At 39.2% G+C, this 14500-nt stretch overlaps 1 protein-coding gene across 1 annotated transcript in view; it reads right to left on the bottom strand.

Annotated features, from left to right (window-relative positions):
• Positions 1–1825: 1825 nt before the first annotated feature.
• Positions 1826–14500, bottom strand: part of LOC110127198 (ATP-binding cassette sub-family C member 4-like) — a 173325-nt gene continuing 160650 nt past the window's right edge. Inside the window, 4 exon segments of the mRNA XM_070471119.1 lie at positions 1826–2508; positions 4673–4721; positions 7435–7497; positions 7499–7561. Coding sequence (XP_070327220.1) covers positions 2402–2508; positions 4673–4721; positions 7435–7497; positions 7499–7561 — 282 coding nt within the window. The 3' untranslated portion in view covers positions 1826–2401.

Raw genomic sequence — 14500 nt, 5'->3', positions numbered from 1 at the left:
ACTAAATTCCATCTGAGTCTGCATCCCAGAGAACCAGCCTGCAACACCTATCAGAAAACATTCCAGTACTCAGGGAGGATCCTTATTTGAAAATTACTGGTTATACACATACTTATCACATTTTAAACCCCTCAAAGTGAAGCAAAAAGTGAAAGATGCTCAGTCATGTCCGATTCTTTGCATCCCTAAGGACTGTACAGTCTGTGGAGTTCTTCAGGCCAGGATACTAGAGTGGGTAGCATTTCCCTTCTCCAGGGGATCTTCCCAACCCAGGGATGGAACCCAGATCTCCTGTGTTGCAAGCGGATTCTTTACCAGCTGAGCCATAAAGGAAGCCCAAGAATACTGGAGTGGGTGGCCTATCCCTTCTCCAGCAGATCTTCCTGACTCAGGAATCAAACCGAGGTCTACTGCATTGCAGGTGGATTCTTTATCAGCTGAGCCATCAGGGAAGCCCAGCCCCCCAAATAAAATACAAAATAGTGGAAACAGGACTTTTTGTGTGAATATGGTTACCTTTGTTTTAAAATCCACAATCTAATGTTGTCTGACCAAAATGAAATTAGGTTTTATATTAATAACAAAAGAAAAATATATTGAACCACATGAAAGTGCCATTTTATAGCTTATAAAAAAGATGAATGTTAGCAGTTCCACATGGTCCAATCTCATAGGAAAAATCCACTAGCATTTGAAATTTTGAGAACATCATATTTATGAATACCTCATGGGTAAAAGATAGAGTTAATGAATTAAATTAGGAATTACAAAATACATGATACTACGGCTATTGATTGATTTTAAGTACCAAAACTTGTACATTGTAGCTAAAGTGGGCCTTGGGAAAAAACAGTCAACTTTATATACTTATATTAGAAAAAATAATGACATTTTTAATGTTTCCAATTTAAGAATTTAGAGGAAAAAATCTCAAAGTAAAGGAAAAGCTGAAGGAAAGAAAGAATGATATGATGAAGCAGCATTGAGCAAAAAGTTGATTTTTTGAAAAAAGGAAGTTATGTAAGATTATTCATAAAAAAGAAGACTCAAAGAAAGTTAAAAGCCAAAAGGACACAGAGATACTGCAGAGATTAAACATATATGATCTTGTGAATAAATTTATGCCAGTCCAGCTCAAAATTCACAAGAAACAGATCCACTCCTAGAAAAATGAAACTTACCAAAATGCAGAAATAACACACTGAATAGGAAGAACATAGTTACCAAAAGTTACCCAAACGATGATGGCTGCACAACACTGTGAATGTGATTAATGCCACTGAATTGTATGATTAAAAATGGTTCATGGCAAATTTTGTTACATATTTTACCACAATTTTTTAAATGTAAAAAATAAAGTCCTCAATCTCTAAGACAGTCTAGCACATGTGTGTCCTTCATTAGCAAATCCTCTAGAAGGGCTCCTATTTTGAGAAAGTATATTTTCTCTTCCTTCTCTTTCATAGGGCTTCCCCAATAGCTCAGCAGCAAAGAATCTGTCTGCAATGCTGGAGACATGGGAGATGAACATATACTATTGTCCTTTTGTATTTTAACTATATTTTTTCCCAATTATTTTTATTAGTTGGAGGCTAATTACTTTACAATAGTGTAGTGGTTTTTGCCATACATTGACATGAATCAGCCATGGATTTACATGTGTTCCCCATCCTGAACCCCCCTCCCACCTCCCTCCCCATCCCATCCGTCTGGGTCATCCCAGTGCACCAGCCCTGAGCACTTGTCTCATGCATCCAACCTGGACTGGCAATCTGTTTCACACTTGATAATATACATGTTTTAATGCTATTCTCTCAGATCATCCCACCCTCGCCTTCTCCCATAGAGTCCAAAAGTCTGTTCTTATATTAGTAACACCTATTAGTACATTTTCCTATTATTATTAGTTTTCTCTGCAGTAATTTCTCTGCAGAGGTCTTTGAGAGGAAAAATCATTTCTATTTCTGTTAAAGGAAGTGGTGACACAAAATGGCAACTTCACACAGTCTTCAAGTAAACAGATTCCCTGATATAATTGCAAAGTAATATGTAATTCCGAAAAAAGTAAAAAAAAAAAACATCTGTGACAACTTTGTCTCAAATCTTAGAAAATGAGTTTGGCTCTGGAGTCTCTCAAGACACAAAACCTGAGAGACAGCTTTTATTGGTGGCCTGTACCTCTGATTTGGATAAGAACAAAAATAATATGACACATAAGTGGACATAATAAATCCTTTTGCAAAAGCTTGAAATCATTGAATGAAGATGGAGAAAAAAATTACAGATTAACATTTTATGATCTGTAAAATTGTTCCTGGTGTGAAAAATGTAAGTACAATATACTTTATGCAAAAACCTATTGGAAAAGTGCCTTTGGAATAGACATGACCTCATGGTAGAATCACAGTGTTGACTCAAAAATTGTTAAAGCTGAGGACTGTCCACTGGAAACATTCATTACCACACTGTCACTGTGAGTAACTGTGGCTATTTCTTTCTGAAGTGCACCTGAGGGAGGAAAAAGGCAAAAACAACATATTTAACAGTTTTAAAATCCTTCTCCTAAAGCATCACATTTCTAGGTTCACTTCTTCATGTGAAGCAATCATATCACTAGTAGATGCACAATTAAAAAAAAAAACAGGGGTATATTTATTCTACAGAGGAAGTAGTCTCATTAAAACTCTCGATGGGGCTGGGCTTAATGCCAAATAACCTGTAGATTTACTATAGTTCTGATCATTCTGATTCTCAGATATGTTTTATCACTACAGGAAATTGATAAGTAAAATCCTTTTACTAACTGGAGAGAAATTAAATACAGGGTGACAGGCTAGGAAATCTATGAACAGTGTCTGCCCAAAGGTTTCTCATTTTCATACATAAAATGACCACAACAAATTCAGATGTTAATATCAGGTTGTAATCATTATATTTTATAAACTCTGCTTGATAAGCATTGAAAATAAGGAATAGGAAACGGAGAAAGCATAATATTATGTAGACATTAAAAAGAATGAGATAACAATATGCATTAGTATAATCTGAGATACAATATGAACTGGAAAAAAGGAGAGAACAACTATCATTTGTGCTTAAAAACAGGAAGACCACATGTTCACAAGTTCTTCCTGACACACAGAAGTCAACAGGACAGTCAACAGTGGTGCTGGGGCTCCACATGGGGGAGGAGTTGTGTGATGACAGGAGTGGAGGGTGATTTACTTTTTGTTCATAAATTTTAAAAAGTATTTTTTAAAACTGTTAAAATTTTATAACATTAAATGTATCGTTTGTTTAAAAACTTACTATTAAAAATACATTTTAATTATTTAGAGCAGTGGTCCCCAACTGTTTTGGCACCAGGGATCCAGTGTCATGGAAAACAAGATTTCCACAGATGCAGTGAAAAGGGTGTAGCTGGGGGAGGTCCAGATGTAATTTGAGAAACAGGGAGCAGCAGATGAAGCTTCACTCACTTGCCCACCATTCACCTCCTAATATCCCAGTGGGGCCCAGTTCCTAACAGCCTGCAGACCTGTACCAGTCTGTGGCCCAGGGGTTGGGGACCTCTGATTGAGAGCCTCTAAAGCCACTTAGAAGAACTAAGGGTATATTTGCTTTATTATTGGGAGGCAAGGCTTCTGACTACAGCCTTTAAAAAAATGATCCCACTTTTATACTGTAAAACACTCTATTCTCAAAGCGCTTAAGCATATGCTCTCTCATCTGATCCTTGTAATAAGTGTGAAGAAGCCATCAGGGCTGTAATCCCTGATCTATACACAAGTGAGGATGTGAGGCTCAGAGACCTTGGAGAACACAAGGCCATGTGGATGCTAAGTGCCTCCTCCACCTGCTCAAACTGGTCCAGGCTTCAAGATCCAGAATATGAGGATTTCATAACTTCTGGGGCTCTATTAGGTGATTTCATGAATAGACAAAATGACACCTCTGTTACACACTGGGAACAAAGAAACTTCAAAAAACCTCAACCAGGTCTGCTTCATCACAGAACAGAATGAATGGCAGGCATGTCTCCTTTGTTATGGGCTGAATTGTGTCCCCTCCAATTTTACATGTTGAAGCCCTAAACCTCCCAGTACCTCAGAATGCAACTGTGTTTTGAGACAGGGTCTTTAAATAGGCAATAAAGTTAAAATGAAGTCATACAGATGTGTCCTAATCTAATACACTGGAGTTTTTATAAGAAGAGGAGATCAGGACACAGGTGCACAGAGGGAAGAGCATGTGAGGACACAGAGAGAAGATGGCATCTACAAGACAAGGAGAGAGACCTCAGAGGAAACCAACCTTACCAACAACTTGACCTTAGACTTCTAGTTTCCAGCGCTAAGAGAAAATTAGTTTCTGTTGTTTAAGTCATCTACTCTGTGGTACTTTACATGGCAGCCCTAGCAAACTAATGCTCCTTTCAGCTTTATATATCTAACAGGTACTTTCTCTGCTATTTCAGGAGTCATATAAAAAGGTCAATGAGACAGTGATTAGCTTGCCTGAACTATGGGTTCAGGAAAATGTGACTTGGAAGCACCTTTTACCAGATGTTTAAATGCACCTTTTTCAGATGAATAAATCCTGCTCTATTAGAGAAAAAGCTTGATGACTTTGGCTAATCATCCTGGTGCTACAGCTCTGAACAAGGCATTGCCATCTGATGTTGCACATTCAAAAATCTGATAATCTGACAGCTCATCCTCCTAAGAAGAGGCAGAGTATACAGAAATAAAGTCAAGAAGGTATTCAACTGGAATGAGAATCAGTACACATATTTCTTTCCATAGAGGTGACCTGACTAGTGACAGGACTGAAATCCAGCAGTGATGTTATGTCACCCTGTGAACATCAGTGATTGGCCCCCACCTTGACAACCACAGGAAAGGAGCAGTGTTCTCAGACTTGACACAGAACACAGCACCTAGGGCAGCCTCCTCCAGCAATTCCCCTTCTGTTGTCTCTGGACCAGCTCTGTGACCTTAAATGAGCCCTTGAACAAATCTCCTCATCCATGACAAAGGATAAAAAAGAACTATCATGAGATTAAGTGAAATCATGCATGTGAGAACTGTGCAAAATAAATTATAAAGAACTACACAAATATAACTTACCATCAATAGTTAAAGTAGGTGCAGGGTTACTAGACCATGAATCACAAGATTTCTAATTCTATGACCTGTGTCTGCTTCTATATGTATGTCACACTTGATTTAATACATTTATTAAAAGAAAAGACCCCTAATTCTGTGTCTGCTGCAAACTAACTTAACACATGGGTCCACCTTCCTTCTAAGGGGCCTTAGTTTCCTCACTTATAAAATGAGGCTGTGTGCATACATGCTCAGTTGTGTCTGTTTGCAACCCTATGGACTATAGCCCACTATGGGATCCTCTGTCCACGCAATTTTCCAGGCAAGAATACAGGAGTGGGTTACCATTTCCTTCTCCAGGAGATCCTCCCAACTCAGGGATTGAACCCACATCTCACATCTTCTGCATTGACAGGCCATTTCCTTACAACCTAGTGCCACCTAGGAGGCCCAAATGAGGCTGTTGATCCTATTACCTAATGTTTTCTGTACCTATCTAAAACTCTGTGATCTATTTCTCATTACTCCATGCCTTGACTATATAATGATAACATAAGTTTTTAAATGAAGACTTTGACACGTAAGTGGGGACACCTCTCTTTGATGTGAAATTGTTATTCAGTCACTAAGTCATATCCAACTCCTGGCAACTCCATAAACTTCAGCATGCTGGCTTCCCTGTCCTTCACTATCTCCCTGAGTTTGCTCAAACTCATGTCCATTAAGTCAGTGATGCCATCCAACAACTGATGTGAAATGCATAAAGTCAAAAGAGCAAAAGAGTTTGGGAGATTCCCGACTCTCTAGGTTATGCAGGGAATCACAAATGATTCTCAGGTCTTAGGTGGGAAGCTCTGGATGTAAGACACTTTAGTGCAGATGTTTTTACCATCTGAGCCATCAGGGAAGCTCTTAATAGTTACAAGTACTGTGTAAATCTCAGTCATAAAAGAATACAGAATTCCTTGTTCAGCTTTTCAGTATTTGCATACAAAATAAATACTTATGAAAAGTTCAGGATATAGACTTCCTTGTCCCTAAATGTAAGTACGAACTCTAACTCTGTCAACTCTACAGCCAGCTCTATGACCCAGGCAATCTCCTACCCTATGAGCCGTGTAAAGCACTGCTCTACACTTCCTCATTTCTAAGGAGGGTTGAGAAGAGACAGTGATGGAGGGAACTTAGGCCACATTTCAGGTGAATCTTTTATATACACATACTTAAGCTACTGGGACATGTTTTAAGAAATATTTTAATATTATACAAGCAATCTTATTTTGTCTACAAGTGAAAATCTGGGAAATGCAGAAAAGTACGAAGAAGGGAAAATACACCCATAATTTACTACCCAGAGATAAATTTTTGACAGGGAAGTCTCACTGCAGAGAGCTGGAAGCCTTATCCCACCCCCAGCCACTCGTGTCAAGGGACAAGAACACAAGACCTTCCCTCACTCCATCTTCCCATCAACCCTATTCCCACCCTGTTCCAGAAAGACTTACAGATGCCTGCATGACAATGGCTAAGTCTCTTAAACAAGACCTCAGTTACCACCTCACCACTGTTTGGAAGATGTCACGTGACCTGAATGTTCCTCACTGAGCGCCTTCCTCACACCACACACAGTGCTTAGTGCCTCCCACACCTCGTCTCTGAGAAAGTGCTCTGTGACCTTCAGCACCACTCAGACTACAGTGTGAAGGTGTTGTGAGTTCCTGATTTGTCCTGATGACAATTTCATCTTCTAGAAGGTAGAGGAAGCATGGGGGCAAATGGACCTAATTCTAAACAACAAAGAATTAGGGAGAAAGTGGTAATCCCAGGTAGGAGTTTTCTTCACAGATTAGAAAATGAAAGAGACTTACACTTTTCCCTTGTAGATCTTCCTAGACCCAAAATATTCCAAATTGTTTTCCCTTAAGCTCAAATTTCTTGGATATCCCTTGACAGAACTTGTATGCTGAGCACCAATCAGAATGAATGTAAACGGTCTGTAAAATGAGTTTTCTGTGCTCTATGAGAATCTGGACACGGAATCCAAGGGGAAAGTCCTATCCAAAGCCTCTCTCTCAGACACAGGTATGTGCACACAGAAGAGTGCACACATCCTGACCCCACCCTGACCACTGCTGCAGATTCTCAGCAGACCTGCTTTCTACCTGCCACATGTTGTTAATGATGTGGAAGCTTCCTCTCTGGAGGGTTATGATTGAAAAGGACACAGACTGCTTGTTACCACACCCCAGGTGTAGCTTGTCCCTAAAGATTGAACCCTGGAGACGAACTTTAATTACAACTCCCAAAGCAGGCTCACCTATTTTGCCCTTTCAGTGAGGGCAGCAGGCTCTGCCTCGCCCAGTTGTTGCACCATCTTGTAAAATAGACTGTTCTCTATTCTGCAGCAAAGTATATGACTTCCCAAATTCTTTCCCTGTTCCTGAATCCAAAACCTGTTAACAGCAGAAAGAAATCCGTTAGCTCACAATGTTTCACAGTAACATATTATAACTCAGAGAATATTTCCAAAAAGGGCAGGACAGGGAGAATAGAGAGAATCTATCTGTGTGGTAAGCCTGCTGGTGTTTAAATGGTTTGATTACCCTGTTTTACTAGCAAACAAAGGCCTAACTTGACTTTTATTAAGTTTAAAGGAAAGGAAGGAAACGAAAGTTTTACACTATGATTACTGGCACTCACTAGTCCATAATATCTTAAATTCTTCCCAGTACCTTTGAGGTTGTTATCATTAGTTAGTGTTTTTAGCTCTCAGACCCTGAGCTTTGAGTGCTATTTATTCAGATACAGAGTTGGGAAATATTTTGATTCAAGAAAATCAAACTCCATTTATTTAAAAAGTAGGCTGGTGTCATATATCAAATGGCAGTGCCCTGAAAACAAATTAATTGTCAAGTTGATTTGACAATCTGAGTAATATTTGGGGAAAAAAGTAAATGCTTCCAGGATTTCTTTAGGGTCCTATATTAATGTTAGCTTCTAAAAGGAGCAGAAGTCCTTGTCCAAGAGGTTGGGATGATTCTTGAAACTGGCTTCGGTTGTATCTATTATTCTGAGAGTGAAAGCCTGGCAAAAAGAGCTGGTATATAAGCAGCTTTTGCAGAATTGCTCTGCAAAGAAGAAATCTCTAAAAATCCAGTGTTTTCTTTGGATAAGACTAAAGATGCACGTAAGAAATTGACCTCCAAATTCCAGTGATCATGGCCTACAGAGCACATGGGGCCGACCAAACCTGAACCACCTAGGATCTGAATCTGTTTTCACAAGTTCTTTCTTTCCTTGTTTCTGCCTTCAGCTGCCTACCCTTCACCCCTTTTATAAATGCTCACTTATAAGTCTGCTATTTGGAAATTGAAAGGGAGAGGAAGGGGCTCTGAACTCTGCCTTTCTACTTACTAATGACTTTGGTTAATGGTTCTGGTGGAAGAAAAAAGTGTCTGAAATAATTGGCCCAAATGATATAATTATAAAAATGGTTCTGATGTTAAATGGTGCTTAAGTCTTCATTTAGATCATATTTAGAGTAAATATATTTTAAAAGAATATGCTGGAACTCTAAACAAGACACAGGTTGTTTTTCTACATCTAGGTATTATAGTTAATTTCATCCTTTGTATTTAATTGGAAACATTTACGTCTCATAAAGGCCATTTTCCTGTTACTTTTTCGTTTACTACTGTGAACCATTGCTAAGGGCAGCCTTCTCAAAAGAGTCCAAGAATAACTGAATTTGTCTCATCCACATAACAATTTTAATGTTCTGTAACTTGGCATGCCAATTTAGATGCCCTGAACATGCAATTTTACTTAAGCATAGCATGATAAAACATAACTGCTCCTCCTGATGTTGATGAAGAAAAGCTGCAATTTTAAAACAAAGGTCTCCACACATCTGTGGTCAATTAATCTATGAAAGAGTAGGCAAGGATATATATTGGAGAAAAGACAGTCTTTTGGTAAATAGTACTGAACACCAGGACACCTGAAAATGAATGAAATTAGAATACCCCTTTATACCATACACAAAAATAAACTCAAAATGATTTAAAGACTTAATATAAGACCAGATACTATAAAACTAAAGGAAAACACAGGCAGAAGACTCTTTGATATAAATAACAGCTCTATTTTCTTAGATCACTCTCTCAAAGCAAAAGAAATAAAAGTAAAATAAATGGGACCTAATCAAACTTAAAAGCCAAGACTCATGTAGGGGCCACAAGAGCTGAGATGGGACACAGGCTGACAAAAGGCCAGACATAGAATTTTACCAACTCAGTCTTTACATTTACTGGTTTGATCAAAGACTCTAGATATTTCTGTACAAATAAACATAAAGCAAATCCAAATTCTCTTTATGTGCAGAGAAGTAGGTATAATTTTAGATTTTTAACATCCTTTATAAGAAAAAGCTCCTATAATTTCCTGCTATGTCCCCACTCTTCCTGTAACCCAAGTTAAACTATAAACTAAAACACACATTCAAGAAGATAACAACCCCTGAACCCCAGGATCTCCCCAGGAACCCCAACCTTGAATTACTTAATAAGTTAAAGTAGGTTAAGTAAAGGTACATTTTGTTGGATGAAGTCATTCAGTTACATAAGCTCAATGAAGATGTGTTTATCAAGCCTGTTTATTTGCAGATATTCCAGGTAGCTGTTCTAGACATAGAAATTAAATGGACCCACTGCAAGATAATTTGATTCATTTGCATTGGCAGGATGCAATCAGTTATAAAGATGAGTGCAGGGAGAGGTGGGCAAATGCACAGAGAGGTGGGGGCAGGAGAAGTTGAAGGAAAAGCCTGACAAGAAAGATACCAGGAAATGATGACAAGCAATAGAGGCAGGTCCCACTTAGCAACAAGTAGAGCTGCTAGGCCTCTGAGTGTCAGACCTCTGTTTCTGGCTGCCAGGTGACACAGGGACAGTTGTCCAACCTTGGATGGTGGGTCCCTCACTGGTAAAATGGGTACCTGTTATTTTCTCTGTGACTAGACAATGTAGTAAGAATTAACTCAAAATCCTTTCTTAGGTTTTGAAATAATAAATCATTCTTCTCACTGGGGAAGGATGAAGGCTGTGTCACAGGCACCTCTACAGATGCTCTCCCAAAGTTGCTTTTGCATGTAAGAAGCCCTCATTCATGAAGTATTTCTTCTCTCTGACTGTGCTTTCTACCTCCACATTAGTTATCTTACTTTTGAAAACTTGAATGAAATGCTTGACATGTTTTTGAAGGTTTTTCTCTTCTGAAATATCTAGCTGCAGCCATGGAGGCTTATTAAAGAAAAGTTTCATGAAAGTGAAAAACAGAATTTAAGTAAAACTCTAGTTAGGAAGGTGTTATTTTTGTAATTTTCAGATAGGTATATTACAACAGGCTCTGGGTTTTATTTATCTGAGGAAAGTTATACTAAGAAGAGGTTTGAATTGAGGAAGAGAGGTAAAACATATAAAAGCATAAGATTGTCTATAAATAAAAGATGTAAGATCTCAGTTACTGGTCCTGGTTTTGGTCCTTCAACATTCATTTCCAGAGAATTCTCTAACTGCAGACAGTGAAAATGTTGACCACAGACAACAACACTGTTAACCCAACTGCAGATTGTAACACACTTTCTCTGCTCACATTACCAGGGAGAACCTGGGTGATATGAAGCCTGCAGTGTGTAGGGACTAGAGGGAAGAGCTGTGCTGTTGGCTGCAGAGAAAGCAGGTCATGAGCACCCTGCTAATCCTGCAAACCATAGGAAAAGCCCTCTAATGTAGAGACAGTGGTGAGTCTTCAGATAAAGAAGATTTCTAATTTGTCTGTCCTGCTGCACTATTTTGGAGTAAATGAGGAAGATTGAATTAGCTGTTCTTATGACTCCATCCTGTTAAAAAAATTAAAATTGAGAGAACATCTTTATAAAATAGAACCCCAAGAGTGACACATTAATGGTGCTTAATGAACCAAAGCTGAGTAAATCCATTTGGAAAGCCAACACATAAGTAAAGCTATTAACCAGGTTACAACTTTCTCATAACAAGCCTTCTGCTTGATTTACTTACAGCAAACAAAACCATATTTGTCCATATTTGTGAAGAAGTATTCATCAGTTCAACAAAATGTAACAATTATACCTTAGCAATGACAAGACTTGCAATATGTTCTTAATTTAATGCTCTCACCATAAAGTCTAGCAATGACAAGACTTAATGGTGACAACACTGTTGATTATGCCCTTCATCAGCATCTGCCTGTTCCCCAGCCACTCCCCAACACTGGCCACCTGCCTTCTGGAGCATCAGGTTTTATAGCAGATTGACTTGCCTTTATGTACTTAAAGCTTTCAGAACAATCACCTGCTTTCCTGAAAGGAAAGGAGTACAGACATCCCCTGGGGCTACTGTGGGCTCAGTTTCAGAACACCAGAATGTAGTGTCTGTCACAGGAAAGTGAGTCACATGAATTTTCTGGTTTCCCAGAACATACAGAAGTTATGTTTATGCTACACTGTACCCTATCAAGTGTGCAACAGCATTATGTCTGAGAAGAACAATGTACAGACCTTAATTTAAAAGTAATATATTGCCAAGAAATACTAACCATCATTGGAGACTTCAGCAAAGCATGGTAGTAACATCAAAGATCACTGATGTTACAGATCACCATAGCAAGTGGGAAGGACAGCTCCACAGAGAAGAGCAAGGTCATTACAGAAAACAAGGTCATTCATCACAAAGGTGACAGACTCCAGAGAGAACCCTTGCATTTCCCTTTTCCCTCCAGCCTCCCTGTTCACCCAGGTGCTAAGTATCTGTACCCAGACACCAGCATCAACTCCTTTCTCTCCCCTCAGGTACCACATTCAATCCATATTTGAGATACTGGTAGAAAAGCATTAAACAAATGAACATATTTTGATAATGGCAGTGCAGCTGAAAGGGGATACAGATGTTCACATCTATGGATCAGGTACCAAGTGATAAGACTTAGGACCGACCAGCAGACATGCTTTTCAAATTCTGTCCTTCCTCAGTTTCCCTAACCAACCACATATTCCAAGGTGACAGTATTTCTAAGAATTAGATAATAAAAATAATCTGCTGCCATTAATCCTGTAACACCAAAAACCAGAAATAAAGCTCCAGGGTACACTTAGGAGCAAAGAATTTATTTGCACAGACTCTGACTGAGCTGGAGGTCTAGCCATCTTTCTGCTGCTGCCTCTAGAGCCTGACAGAGGCCTTGAAACAGGTAAATTTCACAGCATCACTCATTTCATATGGAAGAAGGGTACTTTGTGGGACAGTCTTCAAAATACAAAGCTGAGAGGTAAGAAAAACAAAGGGATAGGTTAAAAACTATAAATAAAAGGTTACTTTTCCAATTAGCATTCAAGAACACAGAATGAAGGACTAAGGATGCCCAATGCTAAACAACATTTCTGGAATTTAAGAGTCACTGTCCTGTAATCTTGGAATGTCACCTGGCCCTTCAAAAAAATCTGCAGGTGGGGCCTGCTTCCTATTGTGATGTCTGGTCCCGGTGACCAGACACACTGCTTGGAACCTAGAACATCTCTTTGGACGTGGATGTCCCACCCCCGTCATCTACCTCCCCAGAGCTCACTCCTATGCACATCCAGCTCAAGGAGTGAGGCTACAGACACTGCCTCAATGCTGACAATAAGTCAATTCCCCCATGGCATAACCCATCTAACTATGCATGTGAAGTAGGGTGGAAGATTATATTCTAGAAACTGCCCACGAAGTCAAAAGAGACAGTTCTATTATTGCTGGACATAAGGAAGTTCGGGTATTACTGATTATTACCTGTTTAGTATAGATCATCAAAATACTGAGAGGGTAACAGGTAGGAAGGCCAGGGGTCTCCAAATGAAGGAAATAGGCTGCAAGTGCCAGACATTCTTCTCTCTCTTAAGTGGCAGGAGGAAACAAACCAGCAATATTTTTTCTTCTCTATACAAATTTAAAAGGAGGTTTCTCTTAAAATGCTGTGTTGCCATGACACCTGGTTTCACCTGAAGCTAACTATTCTCAAACCTTGACTTAACCAATACATTTTTTTATGGAAATGTTTATCGTAAAGCTATGTTAATTTACCCCAGACTCTGTAAGTTCCGCCAAATGGCCTAACCTACTTACTCAGATATTGTTCCCCTAATCTATGTAAACGAAACTATTTGTTGGTAATCTGCCCTTCTACAAGATTCAAGTCAATCGTTTTATGGCCAGGGATGAATTATCTGGTGCCATTCTAAATTCTAAGACATTCCTTTCTTTTCATTAACAGACTGTGAGTGACTATATAACATACAGCTAAAGACTAGGAGGGGGGTACTCTTTTGCCCCCTTCTGATGCCTATGTCAGAAGCTTTCTCTATCTCCTTTATACTTTAATAAAACTTTATTACACAAAAGCTCTGAGTGATCCAGCCTCATCTCTGGCCCTGGATTGAATTCATCTCCTCCAAAGGCCAAGAATCCCGGCGTCTTATCATTCAGCAACAACATTTTGATACCTGAAAATAACTTGCATGCCTTTTGGATTTACCAAAGGTTTTACCTTTGAGCAATGCTTTCCTTATCATTTTATAAAGCCATACCTTAACATTTATTGGACTGCAAGGAGATCAAACCAGTCAATCCTAAAGAAAATCAATCCTACATATCCATTGGAAGGACTGATGCTGAAGCTGAAGTTCAAATACTTTGGCCACCTGATGCAGAGAACTGACACTGAAAAAGACCCTGATGCTGGAAAAGACTGAAGGCAGAAGGGGACGACAGAGGATAAGATGCTAGGATGGCATCACCAACTCAATGGACATGAGTTTGAGTAAGCTCCAGGAGTTGGTGATGGACAGAGAGGCCTGGTGTGCTGCAGTCCATGGGTTCACAAAGAGTCAGACATGACCAAGACACTGAACTGAATATTTATTGAAACTCAGCAAGCAACAGAGGGAAAGAACAAAGGGAAAAAAGTGAAAAAGGAAGAGAGAAAGGCAACAGAAGAAAATAAAACTAAGTAAGGAAATAAGAAATTACTAAGGAATTAATAAATTTCTAAGTAAGAAAGATCCCATCAAACCTGGAGGGAAGAATGCAGACAGACATCCAGAGACCAAAGCTTGGAGCCTGCCATGTGTGCAGAGTCCAAATTTTCTGTGTAAGAGACTTGCTAGTTATTTATCTACAGTCTCTCTGCCCTGATCTTCCTTTCCTTCTACACTCTCATCTGTGATGCAGAGGCTGGGTGTCTCTGGAAATCACATTTCAGAGGCTCTTTAGGCAGTTGACCTTTTGTGAGGTTTTGTCAGTAGGAGGCACTAGAGAGAGATTGAAAGTAGAGAGCAGAGC

This window comes from Odocoileus virginianus, chromosome 8 (assembly GCF_023699985.2).
Source record: "Odocoileus virginianus isolate 20LAN1187 ecotype Illinois chromosome 8, Ovbor_1.2, whole genome shotgun sequence".
In the NCBI taxonomy this organism is placed as follows: domain Eukaryota; kingdom Metazoa; phylum Chordata; class Mammalia; order Artiodactyla; family Cervidae; genus Odocoileus; species Odocoileus virginianus.
The sequence above is the reverse complement of the archived record's forward strand: the minus strand, read 5'-3'. Positions and strand labels throughout refer to the sequence as shown.